Source organism: Malania oleifera, chromosome 4 (genome assembly GCF_029873635.1).
Source record: "Malania oleifera isolate guangnan ecotype guangnan chromosome 4, ASM2987363v1, whole genome shotgun sequence".
NCBI classification, from domain to species: domain Eukaryota; kingdom Viridiplantae; phylum Streptophyta; class Magnoliopsida; order Santalales; family Ximeniaceae; genus Malania; species Malania oleifera.
In genome coordinates, this window is record NC_080420.1 from 121,544,044 (window position 1) to 121,563,311 (window position 19,268).

Genomic DNA, 19,268 nt, shown 5'->3' on the forward strand with positions numbered 1-19,268 from the left:
CTAGTGGGACTTAAGGCTTGGTTTTGTTGTTTATATATTTATATTTTTGAGTGTGTGTATTTGTACGAGTGTGAGTTAATATATATATGTGTGTGTGTGTGTGTAGTATATATAAAGTGTGTAATATGCATTGATGTGTGTTCCATATATATATATATATATATATATATAATTTGTATTGGTGTGTGCTCCATATATAATTTTGTTAGTGATTACTGTATGTATATATATACATGTGTGTGTTGGCGTATGTGTTTATGATATATGTGGTGTGAAATACATATAACAATATGTGCGTGCGTGCGTGTGTGATTCTCTTTTTATAAAAAAAAAATGTAGGAAAAATATTTTTGAACTCTGAAAAATTTTTTTAGTTATTTTGGGCTTAAATTAAAAAAAAAAGGAAAAGTAAAAATACCAAAAAATGAGGAAAAGTCTTTAAAAATCCCTGAAAATTTTAGAAAAATGTTGAAAAATTTCAGAAAATTTCTACGAGATTTTGATAAAAATATGGGATTGTTTTTAAAGACAATTTTTGCTTAAAATTTGATGATTTTACTTGATTTTTGTGTGTGCATCTCAATGATTTTGAAAAGGGTAAAGAGGTATTTCAGACCTCACTTATTCTAGTTCTGAGAGGGGGTTTGTCTAACAAGATCCCCTCGTTTGGAGGTCTTATTAGACATTCATAATCACACTTTGATTTTCATTTTCCTTTTAGATCTTATTTATTGATTTATTTGTTTGTTTATTTGTTTGCCTATTTATTTAATTGATTATTTTAAAGGGGTTAATTAAAATATTAGGCTCAATTTAGGGATAATTAATGACTAATTAGGTACCATTCGTAGAACGGGTGTGTAGGGGGTTCTGATACCTTCCCCTCGCATAACTGTACTTCTGATCCCAACTCTGGTAAAGTAGACTTAGACTACTAGTTCCTTAGCTAAGGATTAGTTTAGACACCAATCATTGAGTGGTAATTAGGTGATCTAACCGAACCTAGGTAAATAACAGGTTAGTGGCGACTCCATTAAATTTCAATATTATTATTTTTCATCATTCCGGATCCTTCTCTGGGACGTTGCGACACTCGTCATAAGGCCCTCTGGCAAACTCATCCCAATGCTCTCTTGCATAGATCATTGATATGGTAAAAACTGTAGATTGCGCAAACATGCTTTTGTCAATTCCACAATATTGGTCTCCAATTGCATTTGTTTACTAGAACATATCATATGAGCAATTGGGTTCCAATGAAGCCCCCAATGAGCAACATTTGTGATTCCCTTTGATTCCAAACCCATTAGGTAAATGTCACTGTTGTGATCAACACAGAGCTACACTTATGGGTTGAGGACATTTGTCTAAGGTGCTCACAACTCATTCTTCCCTATAGATCTAAGAATGTCACCTCTCCCTATGGGTACAAACTACGAACTTCTTAAGTTTCGTAAATATACCCTTGGACAAACTCCTTCCATTGTCCACTTCCACCAGATCTAAGAGTACCTTTGCTTGTGGAACGAGGACGTCACATAGTCTCAACAGACGTCATCACTGTGACTAACGCAGAGCCACACTCGTGGTTCGAGGAATGTTTGTCCAAGGTGCACACAACTCATTCTTCCTCATAGATCTAAGAAAGTCGCCTCTCTCTATAGGTAAAAACTTCTCAAGTTCTGTCAAGACACCCTTGGACAAACTCCTTCAATCGTCCACTTCCACTAGATGCAAGAGTATCACCTTTGCTTGTGGAGCGATGACACCACGAACTTTCAACAGATAACCATCCGAGCTCAAATGCCAAACATAATAGGACGACTCCCAAAGTGTGGTAACAATACCCACCTTAAGGGCACAAGATATTCTCATCTTAGTTTCCATCCATCAACCCTCATCCCTTATCAAGGGTATAGGGCACCATTAAGTAGCTTGACATTCACAAGACATCCACTGAAGGTCAACTCATGTTTCATTGCCTGCAATAGGTCACATGACGAGAGGGGAGCGTGGGACAAGAATCTACTCAAAGATAACTTGCTCCTTCCTCTGCTCAATGTCACAAACTGAATCCCTACAATCGATTCGATGCCAACAGTTTGAATCTCATTTTCATTCAAGATCAAGAGATCGGCTTTGGTACCAACTATCACGGACGTGAAGTTCTCAATGATCTAACATAATCACCCTTGCCAAAATCCTCCTAAAGTGTCAAGGAGTCATGCCTGTGCGGCAGCAAGACTACACCAAGCCTAGCCCACCCAACCATACTCATCCTTGTCTAGGGAAACACTCAAGTGTCTAACCTAGTGGGCCAGTCTTGTGGTCTAGGGACCCTTGAACCAACTAAGGACATCACTAAGGAACACGAACTAGAAGAGTAAGGGAAATAACTCACATTTCACTAGTACTGAGAGTAACTCTCATCCCCTTGGCACTATCGGGATCCTAGATGATACCGCCCAATTGTATAGCTGACAGTGGTGAAGGACGTACACCCAAATCTTTGGGCCAGAGAGACTCACGCGACCTTTTCCCAAATGGATCGTTCATGGGGCTCCCAATGCCATATGGAAGCCTAGGACACCCCTTAAAGGTGTTAAGAGTCCGCCCTTGAGCGCTCCTCAAGGTTGCTCACTTAGTACCCATTAGGATAATAGGGGATGTAGGATGCACTTTTGGTGTTCCCCCAAGAATCATTATCTGAAGTATTCTTGGTCACATAAGAGCAATCACTAGGTATCTAATAATCATACATCTTAGATTCAAGAACATCACAATCAGAATTATCCAGACAAACCACGATATCACAGAGACATACTGAAATCATCCCCATGAAAAATGCATTGTCACGTTCAAGTTAACTGACCATACCTCCAAAGTCAATAATCATTCACCAAAACCATGTGTTAGGGTTGTAGAACTCTAAGGCCCTAACGCATGGCTTAATTATTTCCTTTAGTTGGCCTTCCATTTCTTCTACCATGCGTACTTTGATGGAAATTAGATTTTACCAACACTGAGTGTGAATATTTTGTAAATGCAAGTTTTCGTACTAAGTATGCTGAATGGATTAGTTGAAACTGCTGAGATTGCTAGTAATGCTAATTATTCTGAGTAAATCTGGAGAGAGCATCTGCAGCTGCATTTTCTTTGCCTGTTTAAATTATATTTCATCATCATACCCTATGAGCTTAGGTGGTCAAGAATGATGACTTGGATTGTTAACCTTTTAATGTGTTAATCATGAAATGTCTTTCCAACCCATTATCCTGCTAGCCAAATTTATTTTTAATAACTTTGTGCCCATGGTCAGACTCCTCGAAGGGAAAATGCCACAACCATTTACCCATTAAAAATTTAAAGCAATGTTCTTAGACACCAACTTACCAAGACCCAAACTCCCCCCCTCTTTTTACAACTTCCCAACTAACCAAATGATCTATATTCCCCCCACCCTGGACTAAAGAAAGTGTCTCATGATCTTCTCAATATTGCTGGCTACCCACATAAGTATTCCAAGATAGACAAGAAATAAAGAGGAATACTAGCAAGGCAGGCCTGAATCGGTGTATTGTGCCCACCTAGAGAAAATGAACCACCCTTTCACCCACCCAACCTCTTAGACACATTCTCCACCGCAGGACCCCAAAACCCAATTGATCTAGGATTACCTCCTAGAGGCATACCTAGATAAACCAAAGGCAATCAAGAATACCGCTTGTAGCTAAAGAGGACAACTCCAAAGATCTAGAATATCCAAATTATTACAAGCTAACCCATTCTTCCCCAAATTTATTTTTAATTTAGAGACCCTCTCATATAATTGGGAAATAGTATGCACATTTAAAAGAGGCATGACATTGCAATATTACATTACAATTTCATCTTTCTTTTGAATTTTTTTTTGAATAAAAAATTCAAAATAAAAATAATCTTTTGATAACAAGTTGTTGCCACTTCATGAATACAAATTTATTTATTTCTTGAAAAAATTTAAAATTAAATTGAGGGTAATTAATTGTGAAAATCTATAGAGTACACTATCTACCATATTTAACTCTTTGTTATCCCTATTGTAATAATGCATACTCAAGCTTTGTTCATTATGCTTGTTATGTGATGAGATATGAGATATAATTAACATCTTTGCCATTTAATCGAGTACTTGACTATTTTGTTAATGTATTCCTATCATATGTACTAATTGTAACTATACTAATTTTGTAGTTACATGTATATTCTTTAAAATAAAAATTAATTAAATTAAATAAAAATATTTAATTATTAAAAATTTGTGGGCTTCCTCCTTTTAAGAAGCATAGTATAGAAATATATGGGCCTTCTACATTAAAAAAAATCCATTAACATTCAAATTAGAGCATTTGAAGCCAAAGAACACGCGTGCGCGCGCACACAGACACACACACACACACACACACACACACAGAGTAATGGTTGAAAACACACTACGTGTATGCAAGTGTTAAGCATGATATAATCTCAATTTTAAAAAATTTTAAACTTTTATGTAATTATGAATAGCTTCAAGCAATTACAGTTATGCACAGGTTGTTTTAACTTTTAAGTAGTTAATGTTTGCTATTTAGGCATTTATTTTTAAAATTACCATAGTTTTCATATATGTGCCAGTGAGGAAGATTTAGTTACTTTGAGGGCAATAGAAGGTGTAGGGGTTGTTAAACGTCCCACTCGGGAGTATATAGAGTCAGAGAGGGGGGGGGGGGGAATGGACTTCGCGTATTTTGATTTTCTCTACAAAATAAAATACTTGGCAAGATTGCAAGCCATTATATCACAATATAGAAAATGTAAATCATGCACAAGACAAATAATAAAGAGTATAGGGAGAGAAGATCAACACCGGTATTTTTGCGTGGTTTGGCACTAGGCCTACGTCCACGCCTTAGCACCAAGTCAAGGATTATAACAATCCACTAAGGATACTCTTTCACCGGCGGAGAAGCCTTACAACTTGGCAACAAATCCCTACCGCGCTCATCAAGAGCCTTTGGTGAAGGGGGAACTCAAGCACAGAGATTCCCAAAACAAAACTTGTGAGAAACAAGATAGAGACAAGCACACGCCAAAGAAAAATGATCACATGCATGCACAAGACAATATTTACGTGGTTCGAAAATTTTGCCTACGTCCACGGAGTTGCAGGGATTTCACTATTATCAGGGAAAAATACATAGAGCGACAATTACTGTTTCTCTCACTCTCAACAAGGAAGAAACAACGTGCACACACCCTACACACCAAAGCGAACACCTTTGGATTGTGCACACAAGAGCTCACCACACTCTACACGCTGCTGCACTTCGCTACGCCTCTCTATTCACATAGTCGAACATTAGAATTATATATCTTAGGGTTTACAATATCAGAACTTTCAAAATAGGAAAGTTCTGCTGAAATCTCGTATAGATGATCATTGCCGTTGACCTAGTCGCACCCTTGTTTCCCATGGTCGCAACCTGGTCGACCCTCGCGGGAAATCAGGAATCTCTGCTTCAGCATCCTCGACCTAGTTGCACTATTAAGTCTTGCTGGTCAAGATGATGGTCGAGCCTCTTAGGATTTCGTCTTTCAGGATATCTCAGAATCTCGACTTGGTCGCCCTTCAGGGTCTTCTTGGTCGAGCACTTGGGCGAGACTCTCTATTTCTTTAGCCAGGGTTGGGCCAACCATGGATCAAACATAACTAGGCTCCACAAAACCCAACAAATCTCCCACTTGGAGACTAGTTCAATCACCAACATCAACTGCAATTCTCTGAAAGAGCAATCCCTCATCCCTGCAACTCATCCTCCCGTCCTCAAGCTAGAAGGCCAACTAAAGCTGCACACAACTTCAGCTTCTCAATAGTGATACCCTTAGTCAACATGTTTGTCAGGTTCTTAAATTCACAGATCTTCTCAAGTATTACTAGGTTATCTTCAATAAGGTAACGGATAAAGTGGTATTTTGTTCGTATATGCTTCGACTTTGAATGAAAAGCCAAATTTTTAGCAAGAAAGATTGCACTTTGACTATCACTATGTAGAATGCCCATCTTCTGTTTCTTACCCAATTCATCTAAGAAACCATGTAGCCAAATCATCTCCTTTCCAGCTTCAGATGCTGCAACATACTCAGCTTCTATAGTAGACAAAGTAACAATCTTTTATAGATTTGAAGCCCAAGATATAGCTGTACCACCCAAAGTAAATACAAACCCCGTATTACTCTTTCTACTATCAATATCACTAGCAAAATCAGCATCTACATAACCTTGCAATTTTAAACTTGCACCTGTGAAGCAAAGACATGTATCTGATGAACCCCTCAAATATCTCAGAATCCATTTGACTGTCTCCCAATGTTGCTTTCCTGGCCTACTCATGAATCTGCTCACAACTCCCACTGCATGTGCAATGTATTGGCTTGTACACACCATGGCATACATTAAGCTGCCAATAGTTGAGGCATAGGGTACCTTGCTCATGTGGTCCCTTTCTTTTTCTGTCTTAGGTGACTGTTTTTTGCTTAGTTTGAAATGGCTACCCAAGGGTGTGTTCACTGGTTTAGCGTCATTCATGTTGAACTTGCTGAGAATTTTCTATGTACCATTAGCCTTGTCTCTAATGATCCTCATTCCAAGGATTTGCTTTGTATCTCTCAAATCCTTCATTGCAAACTGTTTTGACAATTGCTTCTTCAGATTATTAATCTCCTCAATGCTAGACCTTGCAATGAGCATATCATCTACATATAATAGCAGAATGATGTAAAAATTGTCGCAGTACTTAACATAACAACAATGGTCAGCTTCACATCTCTTGAACCCAATTCTATGCATAAAACTGTCAAATTTCTTATACTACTGTCTTGGAGCTTGTTTTAGGCCATACAAGCTCTTTCTCAGTTTGCAGACTAAATTTTCTTGTCCCTGGACAATGAACCGTTCTGGTTGACTCATGTAAATGTCTTCCTCCAAGTCACCATGAAGGAATGCCGTCTTCACATCTAACTGCTTAAGATGTAGGTTTTTAGCAGCCACCATTCCCAGTACCAGTCTAATTGTTGACATTTTTACCACTGGAGAGAATATTTCTGTGAAGTCAATGCCCTCCATCTGCTGGAATCCTTTGACAACTAATCTGGCCTTGTAGCGCTTGCTACCATCATGATCATTCTTTATTCTATATACCCACTTGTTGTGCAAAGCCTTCTTCCCTACTGGAAATTCAGTCAGTTCCCAAGTCTGGTTCCTCAACAAGGAATCCATCTCATCCTTCATGGCTAACTCCCATTTGCTTGAATTTTCATCTTGCAAGGCTTCATCGTAACACTCTGGCTCACCACCATTAGTCAACAGGAGATAATTTAGAGTAGGTGAATAACGCTGTGGAGGTCTAATGGTCCAGGAAGATCTACGGATCGCAACTACAGGTGTATTTTGATCTACCTGTGATTCTACATTCTCCTTATCCTCTTCACCCCTTTCTTGAACAGTACTTTCAGTCAACTCATCTAAGTTAACAAACTCAGATTTCTTCTAATCTATCTCTGTGACATCTGACACTACAGTTGACCTGCCCTTGTACATAACCTGTTCGTTAAATATCACATTTCTACTTATGATGATTTTCCTATTTTGTTCATCCTAAAATCGGTAGCCAAATTTCTCATCACCATAGCCGATGAAAAAACATATTTTAGACTTTGTATCAAGTTTACTATGAGCATCAGAATCAATATGAACATAAGAAACACAACAAAAAACTTTTAAATAAAAAAAATTTACCTCTTTATCACTCCAAACCTCTTCAGGAAGTTTGAAATTCATGGGAACCGAAGGTCCTTGGTTTATCATGTAAGCTACAGTACTAATAACATCAGTCCAGAAAGTTTTTGGTAGTCCAGTATGCAACCTCATACTCCTAGCACGCTCATTAAAAATTTTGTTCATGCACTCAGCCACACCATTTTGCTGTGGTGTTGCACGAATGGTCTTCTCCATTCTGATTCCATGAGCAGCACAATACTCTCTAAACCCTCTATTTATGTACTCTCCTCCATTGTCTGACCTTAAACATTTTACTTTTAAACCTGTCTCAGTATCAACCATAGCCTTCCACTTCTTGAAAGTGTCAAATACATCAGATTTATTTTTTAGAAAATAAACCCATACCTTTTTGGTTGCGTCATCAATGAAAGTGATGTAATGCCTTGATCCTCCAAGGGATGCAATCGGAGAAGGCCCCCACAAATCAGTGTGCACTAACTCCAATTTTTTAGCCTTTGGTGTCCTGCCAGTTTTCAAGAAACTCACCCTTTTTTGCTTTCCTAAGATGCAACTTTCACACAAGTCAAAATCAACGGACTTCAATTCTGGTAGTTTCCCTTTTGACAGCAGCATCTTCATCCCTTTCTCACTCATGTGACCAAGTCTGCGGTGCCATAAGCTTGTATCAATACTTGCTTCAGCAACATCGATTGTGTCTCTTGGACTTGAGATCATGTATAGAGTATTGGACTTCTTTCCACGAGCTAATACTCTGGTTCCCTTTGTAACCTTCCAAGTGCCACCGGCGAACAACATCGTATGCCCTTCATCATCAAGTTGTCCGACAAAGATCAGATTCCTTCTTAGGTCAGGGATATGTTGTACCTTCTCTAGTAACCAAACAAACCAATTGGGCAACGACATTCGGACGTTTCACATACCCACAACATCCAAGGCTGTGCCATCAGCCAAATACACCTTGTTGAAATCACTTGCAACGTCGTTCTGTTTGATTTCTTGGTGTGAAGTGGTATGAAACGAAGCTCCTGAGTCCAAAACCCAATCATCAAGTGGACTGTTTACTACAAGAAGTAATGCATCCTGTACCTCTTCTGTTACGACATTAGCAGAGTCATCTTCATTCTTCTTCTTGAAACTTTTGCATTGCCTCCTGAAGTGACCCGTTTTCCCACAGTTCCAGCATTGTCCTTTTTGGCTAGATCTCGATTTACTTATGTTCCGATTAGAATTTATGGATATTGATCTTCCCTAATTTGAATTTCTATCTTTACTTTTGCCTCTTGTCTCAAGGTTAAGGGCAGAACTAGATCCTGAGGTTTCACCAACATCCTTTCTGCGAATCTCTTTAGCCAGAACTAAATCTCGTATATAATTGTACTTCAGTTTTTCTTTTCCTCTGGAGTTACATACAGCCATCCTCATGGCCTCCCAACTGTTTGGCAACGAAGCCAAAATGATTAGTGCACGTATCTCATCATCAAAATCAATTTCTACGGACGACAATTGATTTGTGATTGTGTTAAAATTGTTCAGATGTTGTGCTACTGATGTATTCTCTGTCATCTTCAAATTAAATAGTTTCTTCATTAGATGTACCTTGTTATTTGCGGATGACTTTTCATACATACTAGACAAAGCCTTCATTAGATCTGTTGTGGTCTTCTCCTTTACAACGTTGTGTGCAACGGACCTAGATAGAGTTAATCTGATAACTCCCAGTACCTGTCTGTCAAGGAGAGTCCATTCCTCATCCTTCATGGTCGCAGTTTTTTCTCCTAGTAGCGGCAGATGCAACTTCTTCCCATAGAGATAATCCTCGATCTGCATCATCCAGAATCCAAAGTCTGTGCCATTGAACTTTTCTATCCCAGGTGCCTTTCTTGCTTCCTCTGCCATTGCTCTCACTCAAACCGAACCGTCGGCTCTGATATCAGTTTGAATTGGGAACTCAAATACAGAGATTCCCAAAACAAAACTCGTGAGAAACAAGATAGAGACAAGCACACACCAAATAAAAATGATCACACGCACGCACAAGACAATATTTACGTGGTTCGGCAATTTTGCCTACGTCCACGGAGTTGCTGGGATTTCATTATTATCAGGGAAGAATATAGAGTGCAACAATTACAATTTCTCTCTCTCAACAAGGAAGAAAGCTCACCACACTCTACACGCCGCTGCACTTCGCTACACCGCTTTATTCACATAGTGAAACATTAGAATTATATATCTTAGGGTTTACAATATCAAAACTTTCAAAATAGGAAAGTTTTTCTGAAATCTCGCATAGAAGATTGTCGCCGTCGACCTAGTCACACCCCTGTTCCCCATGGTCGCAACCTGGTCGACCCTCGCGGGAAATCAGGAATCTTGAACTTTAGCATCCTCGACCTAGTCGCACTATTAAGTCTTACTGGTCAAGATGATGGTCGAGCCTCTCAGGATTTCGTCCTTCAGGATATCTCAGAATCTCGACTTGGTCGCCCTTCAGGGTCTTCCTGGTTGAGTACTTAGGGGAGACTCTCTGTTTCTCTGGCCAGAGGCCCAAGCTTTCGCTCCATGGGTCAAACATAACTAGGCTCCAAAAAACCCAACATTTGGTTCACAAAGAACCTTCACCAAATGGTTCACAAAGAACCTTTACAACAAGATGATTGATTACAAAGAAAATACTCCTCAAATGAGCTAATATCAATTACAATCAAATCCTCACACTACTCTCTCAAGGAATGATTCAAACAAGATTAGAGAGCAAGAGAGATTGAGCACTTGTGAATGAATAACTAAAATGCAAAGTGTTAGGTTTTGAATACAAAATATATTTTTCACTATGGAACTTGTAAAATCACCAAAAACATATTAAACAAGTCTAAGGACTTGTATTTATAGCCAAATACCCTTGCTAGCCGTTATGTGGTCGTTGGGAGTAAATCCCAAAAGAAACTAGCCATTTCTAGCCGTTGGTGTGTTGTTCACGATGCGAATCGTCGACGAGTCTACCCCACTCATCGACGAGTCCTCACTAGTCGTCAACGGGTAACCCTCATTCATCGACGAGTCACCTGGGCTGAAAACTCATCTTGGCTACTGGAGTTGTTAGTTCAATCTTAATAAGCCTTTTTATGACTAAGTTCAATCTTGGACAAAGGTATAATAAAGATATTAAGTTTAATGAAGATTAATACTTGTCCAAATGAGTTTCTCCTTGAGTATAAGATATCTAGTTTATGAAAACACATTTTGAAGCTTATTTAGATATCTTATATGCTTATATGTCCTTTTATTAAAAAAATACTTAGCTTTCTTTGAGGCTTTAGGACATAAAACATGTTTTGACACAATCGGGATTAAGTATGAAAATGTTTATAAAACCAAGATGTTGACAACTTGTCCCATATGAAAACATATTTGAGTTTAGGATAATTTTGACAAATTCTTTGATTTTATACTCTGAAAACTATGAAAGTTGAGTTTGTGACTTAGGTAAAATCTTATAAACTCACATGTCCTAATATGCATGAGCAAAATGCTCAACTCTTGCTCAGAAATCATGTAAGAAACAAAATCGCAAGAGTTACAAAATATATTACCTCAAACACACACCCCATTACATATAATTCTACAATAAGCTCCCTTTGGTGTGCTTGAGTCCTTTCCGAGTGAGTGTCCTTTTGATATTTTCTACTCGACGTCAACTTGGTCCGATCTTTGTCTTTTTACCAATACTTCAAGTATTCGTCCCTTGAACCTATACAAAACATGATTTGCAAAGATGGAAACATTAGGAATGACAAATAGGTTAATATTATCAAAACATATTAATTATGATTATGTAGCCACCAAAGCTAACAATTTCCCCTTTTTGATGATGTCTAACCTATTAAGAATTTATTTAATCTTTTTATTTGAGTTTGTGCTTACTATGACTTATTATGCAAAGACAAGTTTACCTAGAACTACTAATGAGTTGTTATCATCAAAATAAGATAATTAAGTTCATGTAGCCATCAAGGTTAATAGGGGTAAACCCAAAATAACTTGGAATGAAATAGTAAGGATTTAATAACCCTGAATTTTTCAAGGAAATTGTCCATGGTCGCATAAATTGGTGGAAAAGGTTCATGTAGCTGACTCCACCTAGTGGGACATAAGGCTTGGTTTGTTGTTATAGGATGGTAGTACAAATTTTGTTTTGGTTGTGGATATTGATAATGATGGTTTTCGTGATTTATGACAAACATCTTATTGTTGTTGTTGTGGATAGCACTAGTTGCATGATCAGCCCGATTGATCTGATGTCTTCATCGGGTTGGTCACCGATCTGAGTTTCAAACTATGTAAATTACCATGTATATTTCTTCTGAATATTTGATTTTTGGTGTTAACATGTGAATGATGAAGGGCTTTTTTGAATTATAATAGCCCAAAAAACCTTGATTGAAGACTGCCTAAGATTTAAAAAAAATAAAAAATAATAGTGTGTGTATGTGTGTGCGTGTGTATGGAAAATGAATTAAGCTTTATTTTTTTTATTTGGGTTAGATTTTGTAATAATGTTGGAGATTCTGTATTTTTTAGTTTATGAAGCACTCTAGAAACTATGGGACAATAGTGAGTGATGATTGACATGCTTGTGTTTGATTCCAATAATTTTTAACTTAGAAAAAAAAAAGCAGTTCCTTTGATGAATGAATCCATGCACTTATGCTACTCGAAGGGGATCCAAACAATATTATACAAAGTAGAAAACAAAAAAAATTATACCAAATAAAAATTATGGACATGTGATTTTTTTTGGGGGTGAGGTGTAGTGGTATTCATCTTGTTTTGCCCATATATTTTGATATTTCTAATTATTTTCATGGTGAATTATAATTTGATGGATTCGTCACCTTCTAAAATTCATTTGAAATCACTTATGTAGAAGTGCTTTTCAAAAAAAGTGCTGGATTTATAAGTGCTGAACTGGAGAAATGTTGAAAGTTATAAGTTGTGTTTGGTTGTTGTTGTTGTTGTTGTTGTATATAATTACTTTTTAATATATTTTAAATTAAAAATATTAATATTTTTAATTAGCAATTTCATTAAGAATTATTTTAATTATTTATAATTAAAATTTAGATATTTTATATTAAAATTAATATTAATAATAATCTTCTTATTAATATATATATTTATAACATATTATTATCATATTAAATTATGATAGCAATAATATTATTAATTAAATTTAAAATTTTAATTTATTTATCCGAAATTGAGTTATAATGACTGATATGCATTTTTAACTATATTTTAAATAAAAATATTAAAATTTTATAAGAAAAAATTTAAGTGATAATTATATTAATTTTCTAATTAAAATTTAAATATTTTCTGTTAACCAAAATAATATAATATTACTTATTAATTAACAATAATCTTGTTATTAATGTATATTTATAACATATGATTATTACATTAATTTATGTTGAAAATAGTATTAATAACTTTTAAATTTATAGTTTATTTAATGTTAATTTAAATCTATAGATGGTTCTTTTTATTCATTCCATAATTTAATTATATTTTATTAGTAATTTATAGGTTATAATGCATAATAAAATAATATATGATTAATTTTAATTAATAATTTAATTAATAATTATGTTAATTGTTATTTTAATTGATATTTAAATATTTTTATTGATTAAAAATAATATAATATTATTTTTGATTAACAATAATCTTGTTCTTAATTTATATTTTTTTTAACATATGATTATCATATTAATTTATTTTAAAATAATATTATTAATTAAATTAGTATTTTTAATTTTTAATATTAATTTAAATTAATAGATGGTTCTTCTTTTTCATTCTAGAATTGAATTTTATTTCATTAATAATTAATATATTATAGTATATAATAAAATAATATATGATTATTGTCTAATGAATTTTTTAAATTATAAAATAGCCTTTAAATTTTCTTATATTTGTGAAATTGACCCCATCTATGAACAGTGTAACTCGTAAGTTGCTAAAAAGCTATCTTAGATTGCATCTCAAAATTCACTTAACTAGTTCTCAAAAAAGTGGTTTTAGAAAACACTTTTTGCAATAAGTGTTTGTTGTAGTACAAGCCAAACACCACTTTTTTGTAAAAGTTGTTATTTTAAGTGATAAGTTCTATAAGCACTTATTTTTTAAAGTGTTCCTAAGTGGGGGCTTATTTGATCTGTCCACATAATTTAATTAATTTATTTTATTCATAGTTACTAGTAATTAGGATTGGCATTTTGGAGACATAGAAGGGCTGCATATCTGCTTGTGTTGTGCGTGTGTGTAGACTAGTTGGTTGCCCATGTGTTGCATGGGTATTGTTCTCTCTCCCTAAAAAAGTAATATCATGATTTTTACATGCATTATTTTTTTTGACATCAAAGCTATTGTTTTATTATTATTTTTTGTAGTTTCATTAACCACATAAAAAATAATTTTGCTAAGTAACTATAAACTGAATTAGATGATTTAAATCTCAATAAGGTAAAAGCTTTAATTAGGACATTATTTTGTTAAAGTATTATCCCAGGTATTGATACTGTTGAGACTTTTGATCAAATGAATGACCTAACTCAAAGATAGTTCTGCCCCTCTATTTATAATATATATCAAATACATGCTAATGATCATAATACCCTTACTAACCCTCACTAATTAACATAACACTAACACACTTAATAATACTAGAAGACTAAAATAGCCATTAAAACTCCTCCTTAAGCTGCACCATTAACACTCCCCCTCAAGCTAGAGCATAGATATCATATGCTCCTAGCTTGTTACAAATAAATTTAACGTGAGCATTCACCCCCCCCCCCTCCCCCCAAAACCCACCCCCCAAAAAAAAGATTTGGTAAACAAATCAGAAAGCTGCATAATGACTTCACAAAAGTGATTGTAATGAGCTTATGCACAATTTTATCCTGGACAAAATGGCAATCAATCTTCAATGTGTTTTATTCACTTATGGAAGACCAGGTTGGAGGCAATATGGAGAGCAGCTTAATTATCACACATCAACTACATAGGCTGAAATGTGGAAAACCCAATTCTTCTAGCATGTTCTTCAACCAAATAAGTTCACACTTAGTGAGAGCATAGTTCTATACTCTGATTCAACACTTGACCTAGCCGCTACAGTTTATTTCTTACTCATCCAAGAAACCAAATTACCACCAACCAAGATACCTGGTTGTTGATCTTGGTCGGAAGGCGACTTGACTCAATCTTCATTTGTATATCCTTGAATATAAGTGTGACCTTGATCTCAATATGTGAGACCTCTCCTAGGTGCACCTTTGACATATCTCAAGATGCGAATTATTGTGTCCCATTGACTTGTCCTCAAAGAATCCAACAATTGACTTACAACACTTATTGCAAAAAAATATGTCTGGTTGAATGACTGAGATAATTCAACTTTCCAACAACTCATGGAGGTAAAAATCAGAAGAAAAGTGGCCTGAAACACTCCCACGCGCGAGCATGTGGGGTTGGGACAACCGGCAGTCGGCTGTCATGTGGTTATGGTTTAGAGGGTTTTGTTTTTGGCTATATAGTTGGTTTTGTGAAATAATGAAGGGTTGTGGTGGTTCTGAGAAGGGCAGCGATGGGAGGGCGTTTTTCAGCGTTAGCTCAGTTTGGGTTGGTGATAGGGTTTAGGTTGGATCTTGCTCTGCATGTTGAGATTCTTGATCAAATGAATGACCTAACTCAAAGATAGGTCTCTCCCTGTATCTATAACATCAAAGACATTCTAATGACCATTATAGCCTCACTAACTCTCACTAATCAACATAATAATATTATAATATTAAAATAACCATTAACAGATATGAAGAAACATGACAAAAAGAAAACACCATAGCATTTTTTGGGGACTGATTTTTATAAATTCGGCATTCCTAAAAAAGGAGAAGTCATACCTGCTACCATTTTCATAATTTAGGGTTTCTGCAACAAGACCACATCCAAAGTTAGGGATCCAAGGGTTGGAGGTAGGGATAGCAGAATATTGTGGGTAGGAGGATAGAAGGGGTAGAAAATGTTTGAAGATGGAGAAAAAGGGGAAGGCATAAAAGAGCATTGTGTGTTTTTGTAGCGGTAGAATAGATAATCTGAGTCCTAACTCTGTTTGTGCATTATTGAAGAAGTGGAGGAAAGAGATAGGGAGATAGATGTAGGGAGTTTGTGTATAATTGATATTTGGCGATGCTGAATTGGGATTGGGGAAAAATGAAAATGAAGATTTGACAGAGAGAAAGCTTGGGGGGGGAGGGAGTGAGTAGAGGTAAAAGGATGAACCTGGTTGTGAAAATGGGAGAAGCGGATGAGCCGCATTTGGTCGTTAGATGGATGAAGAACTTGGCCAGTTGGCTGTGAAAATGAGAGAAGATGAGCTGCACATGTGTTGTGGGCTTATCCATGTAGAGAAAAGAAGGCACACACAACAGGCTCCTTGAGAGTAGGATGAGGGAAATCCAACATCAGTAGGCTTCTTCTCTTCTCCTCTTTCTAAGTTTGGAAGAAGGAAGTTTGGGGGGGGGGGGAAGGGGAAGTCCTTGTGAACCAGAACAAAATGGATTGGTTGGTGCACTTGAACAAGTACACGAGTGTAATTGGGATTCTTGGGTTATGCCATCAAATGTTAAGGGAATGATGCTTAGTTGGAAAGTATTCTTGCATAAAGTAAATATGTGAACACAACTCATTGTTACGTGGAGTGCTTTGAAAGAAAAGAAGAATTTTTTGAGGTTGTTGAAATTTTTTTGATGGGCCATACTCTTTATTCTTTGGTTCAAGGGATTAAAACTGTTGAGAGATTCAAGGTTGTATAGAAAATCAATAGGGGAGATCTTAAAGAATCTCTATTTATTTATCCATTTGATAACTAGGAGAGATTCATTCTTCTATTTTTAATTTTGTTGACTAAATTCATGCCTTATAGCAGGGTTTTTTTTTTTTTTTTTTTGGGTTGTTCTGTTTTTGTGTTTTGAGTACTGCTTGCATTCCCCACTTCATCTTTAAAAAACTTTTGTTTACAAAAATAGGTGTCAAAAAACTTTATTCCAGGCATGTTGCACTAATTTTTTTGTTTTGTTACTCATTGTTTTATTGGGCTGCAAGGGTACTGTTAGTGTGTTACATATTTGAAACATTGGTCAACTTTTACCTTTTAATTGGGAACATTTTCTTCAATCGCCATTATGAATCTATGACTTACAAGGATCCATTCCATGAGTTATGTCTTGATTTGAATTACTTAAAATATTTTAACTATCATTCAATATTTGTCTGAATAAAGGCAACAATAAAATTTATAGAGGGCTACAGTTCCATTTGGATTTTGATTCTAAGGAAGCATTGACAAAATTAAGCATTAAGGGCTGAATGCTAATCCAATTTTGAATCTGTAAACCAGAATTAGAACTGAAGTAAACCCCTGAATACTACATAGTTTAAGTCGTTTGGCAAAATTCTGAATATGAGTATCTTTTTTACTATTTTAACCCTTAAATATTTTCAGGAGAATAAAAAATGAAAAACCTAAAGTAGAAAATTATTTAATTATAAATACAAAACAAGTGTATATGTTTTTTCATGTACAAATAATAAAAAAAATGCATCCTATATATTGCATAAAAAGAAAGAAAAAAAAATTTGACCGAATCAGCAAGGGGGTTGTCTTCGGTGGAGAGGAGAAAGACGAGAAGGGCAAATGGGTCAAATTAAGAAATAAGATTGTGCTGACCAAATCAGCAAGGGGAGGAATGCTGGTTTAGTTACAGGGCCCTTAGCACATATTCAAAGGTTAAACAAACAATACCAGTTTACTTAATATTAGACCATTAAGAGAAAAGCCTCTAGTTGGAGGTCATTAAGTGCAAACAAACGCCCCCTAAGAATGGTTTTGGTATGGTTCAAGCCTTTTTGCAGTTTTTGCATCATTGACAACCTTAACATTTACCATTGCAGTGGACAATGGTAAATTAACTCTAACTTAATTGGTGTATTCGTACAGCTGAGGGATCATTTTCCCTCTGTATCTTTTGCAAATTCAGAAAATATAGGGAGAATATACTATGAGGGAAATTGGTTCACTGTGAACTTATATAATATATATGTATAAATAATATGAGGCTGCGTCTTTTTATTTTATATTATTTTTGAGATCCATAAAAGGTGTGCTTACATATTCTGTTCTTTATAGCTGAAAAATGTCGGCAGCTGGTTGGGGAAGATGCTTCATCCAAGAGTGGAAAGTTTACCTTCTTAAATTGCCTTGACATGGGCTCTGGAACAGTAGCATGTACTGTGAAGGAAGGTGTGAAGCTGTATTTCTACAACTTCAGAGCTGCCCATGTTGAGAAGGCAAGGCTCCGTGCAATTGAGGCTGCAGTAGCCGATGCATTATCACAGGGGCTGAATGCCAAAGATGCAGCCAAACAAGCACAGAAAGAGGGAGCAAAGGCAGCAAAGCTTGCTACAAGGCAAGCCAAGCGCATTATAGGGCCTATTATTTCCTCTGGATGGGACTTCTTTGAAGCAATTTATTATGGCGGTACTTTGACAGAAGGGTTCCTGAGAGGCACAGGGACCTTATTTGGCACCTATGGTGGTGGTTTCTTTGGAGAGCAAAGGTTTGGGAGGTTGGGATATCTTGTTGGAAGTCACTTCGGCAGTTGGGTTGGAGGGAGAATAGGTCTAATGATTTATGATGTAGTCAATGGAGTGCACTTCTTGCTTCAGTTTGGTGAAACAGTCGAAACTATAATTAACGAAAAGCCCACGTATGAAAGCCCTGAGGAATCCTCTGTCTATGAACCCATTGCCTCTGTAAGTTCTGAAGATCATGAGGAATCCCATGTTTATGAAACTCCTGCATATGAAACTCCTGCTTACGATAGCTCTGAATCATATGAAGAATTCTAAAGATCTTGCCTATGGTGAGTGCATTGGGCGTTTAACTTGATTCTCTTGATTTACACGCTACTCTGTTGAATCTAGATGTAAGATAAAACTGTTTTTCTATGACTAATTTAACTATAGAAATTAATCTGGTTTGTAAACATCTGACAGGAGTCTTTTAATCAAGTTCTCATAATGGAATGACGCAGTTGCATAGCAGCTCCTATAGTTGATTTTTCCTCAATTCCATTACTTGGGACACTCTTGAGTTCATACACAGAGGCCCGACCGCCCAAGGGAACATTATATGGGCTATTAAGCATACTCCTTAAGGCCTATCGGAACTTGGAAAGTACTAGAAAAAGGAAAGAAAATTTAATTTTTTATGTTTGGTTGTTAAGAAAAGTGATAAAGAAAAAAAATTATATCAAATCAATGAATAAAATTATGATTTTGCACATCCTTAACATTTGGTTTTTAAATTTTTTTAATT

The 19,268-nt window shown here is 36.0% G+C and overlaps 1 protein-coding gene across 3 annotated transcripts in view; it reads left to right on the forward strand.

Annotated features, from left to right (window-relative positions):
- Window positions 1-18,994, forward strand: part of LOC131153393 (uncharacterized) — a 31,580-nt gene extending 12,586 nt beyond the window's left edge. For 2 of the 3 annotated variants that reach the window (XM_058105665.1, XM_058105667.1), the window contains one exon: window positions 18,078-18,994. In XM_058105665.1, the coding sequence (XP_057961648.1) occupies window positions 18,078-18,799 (722 nt within the window). In that variant the 3' untranslated portion in view covers window positions 18,800-18,994. The remainder of the gene's footprint in view (window positions 1-18,077) is intronic. The other variant, XM_058105666.1, reaches the window with a different exon arrangement.
- Window positions 18,995-19,268: the final 274 nt, after the last annotated feature.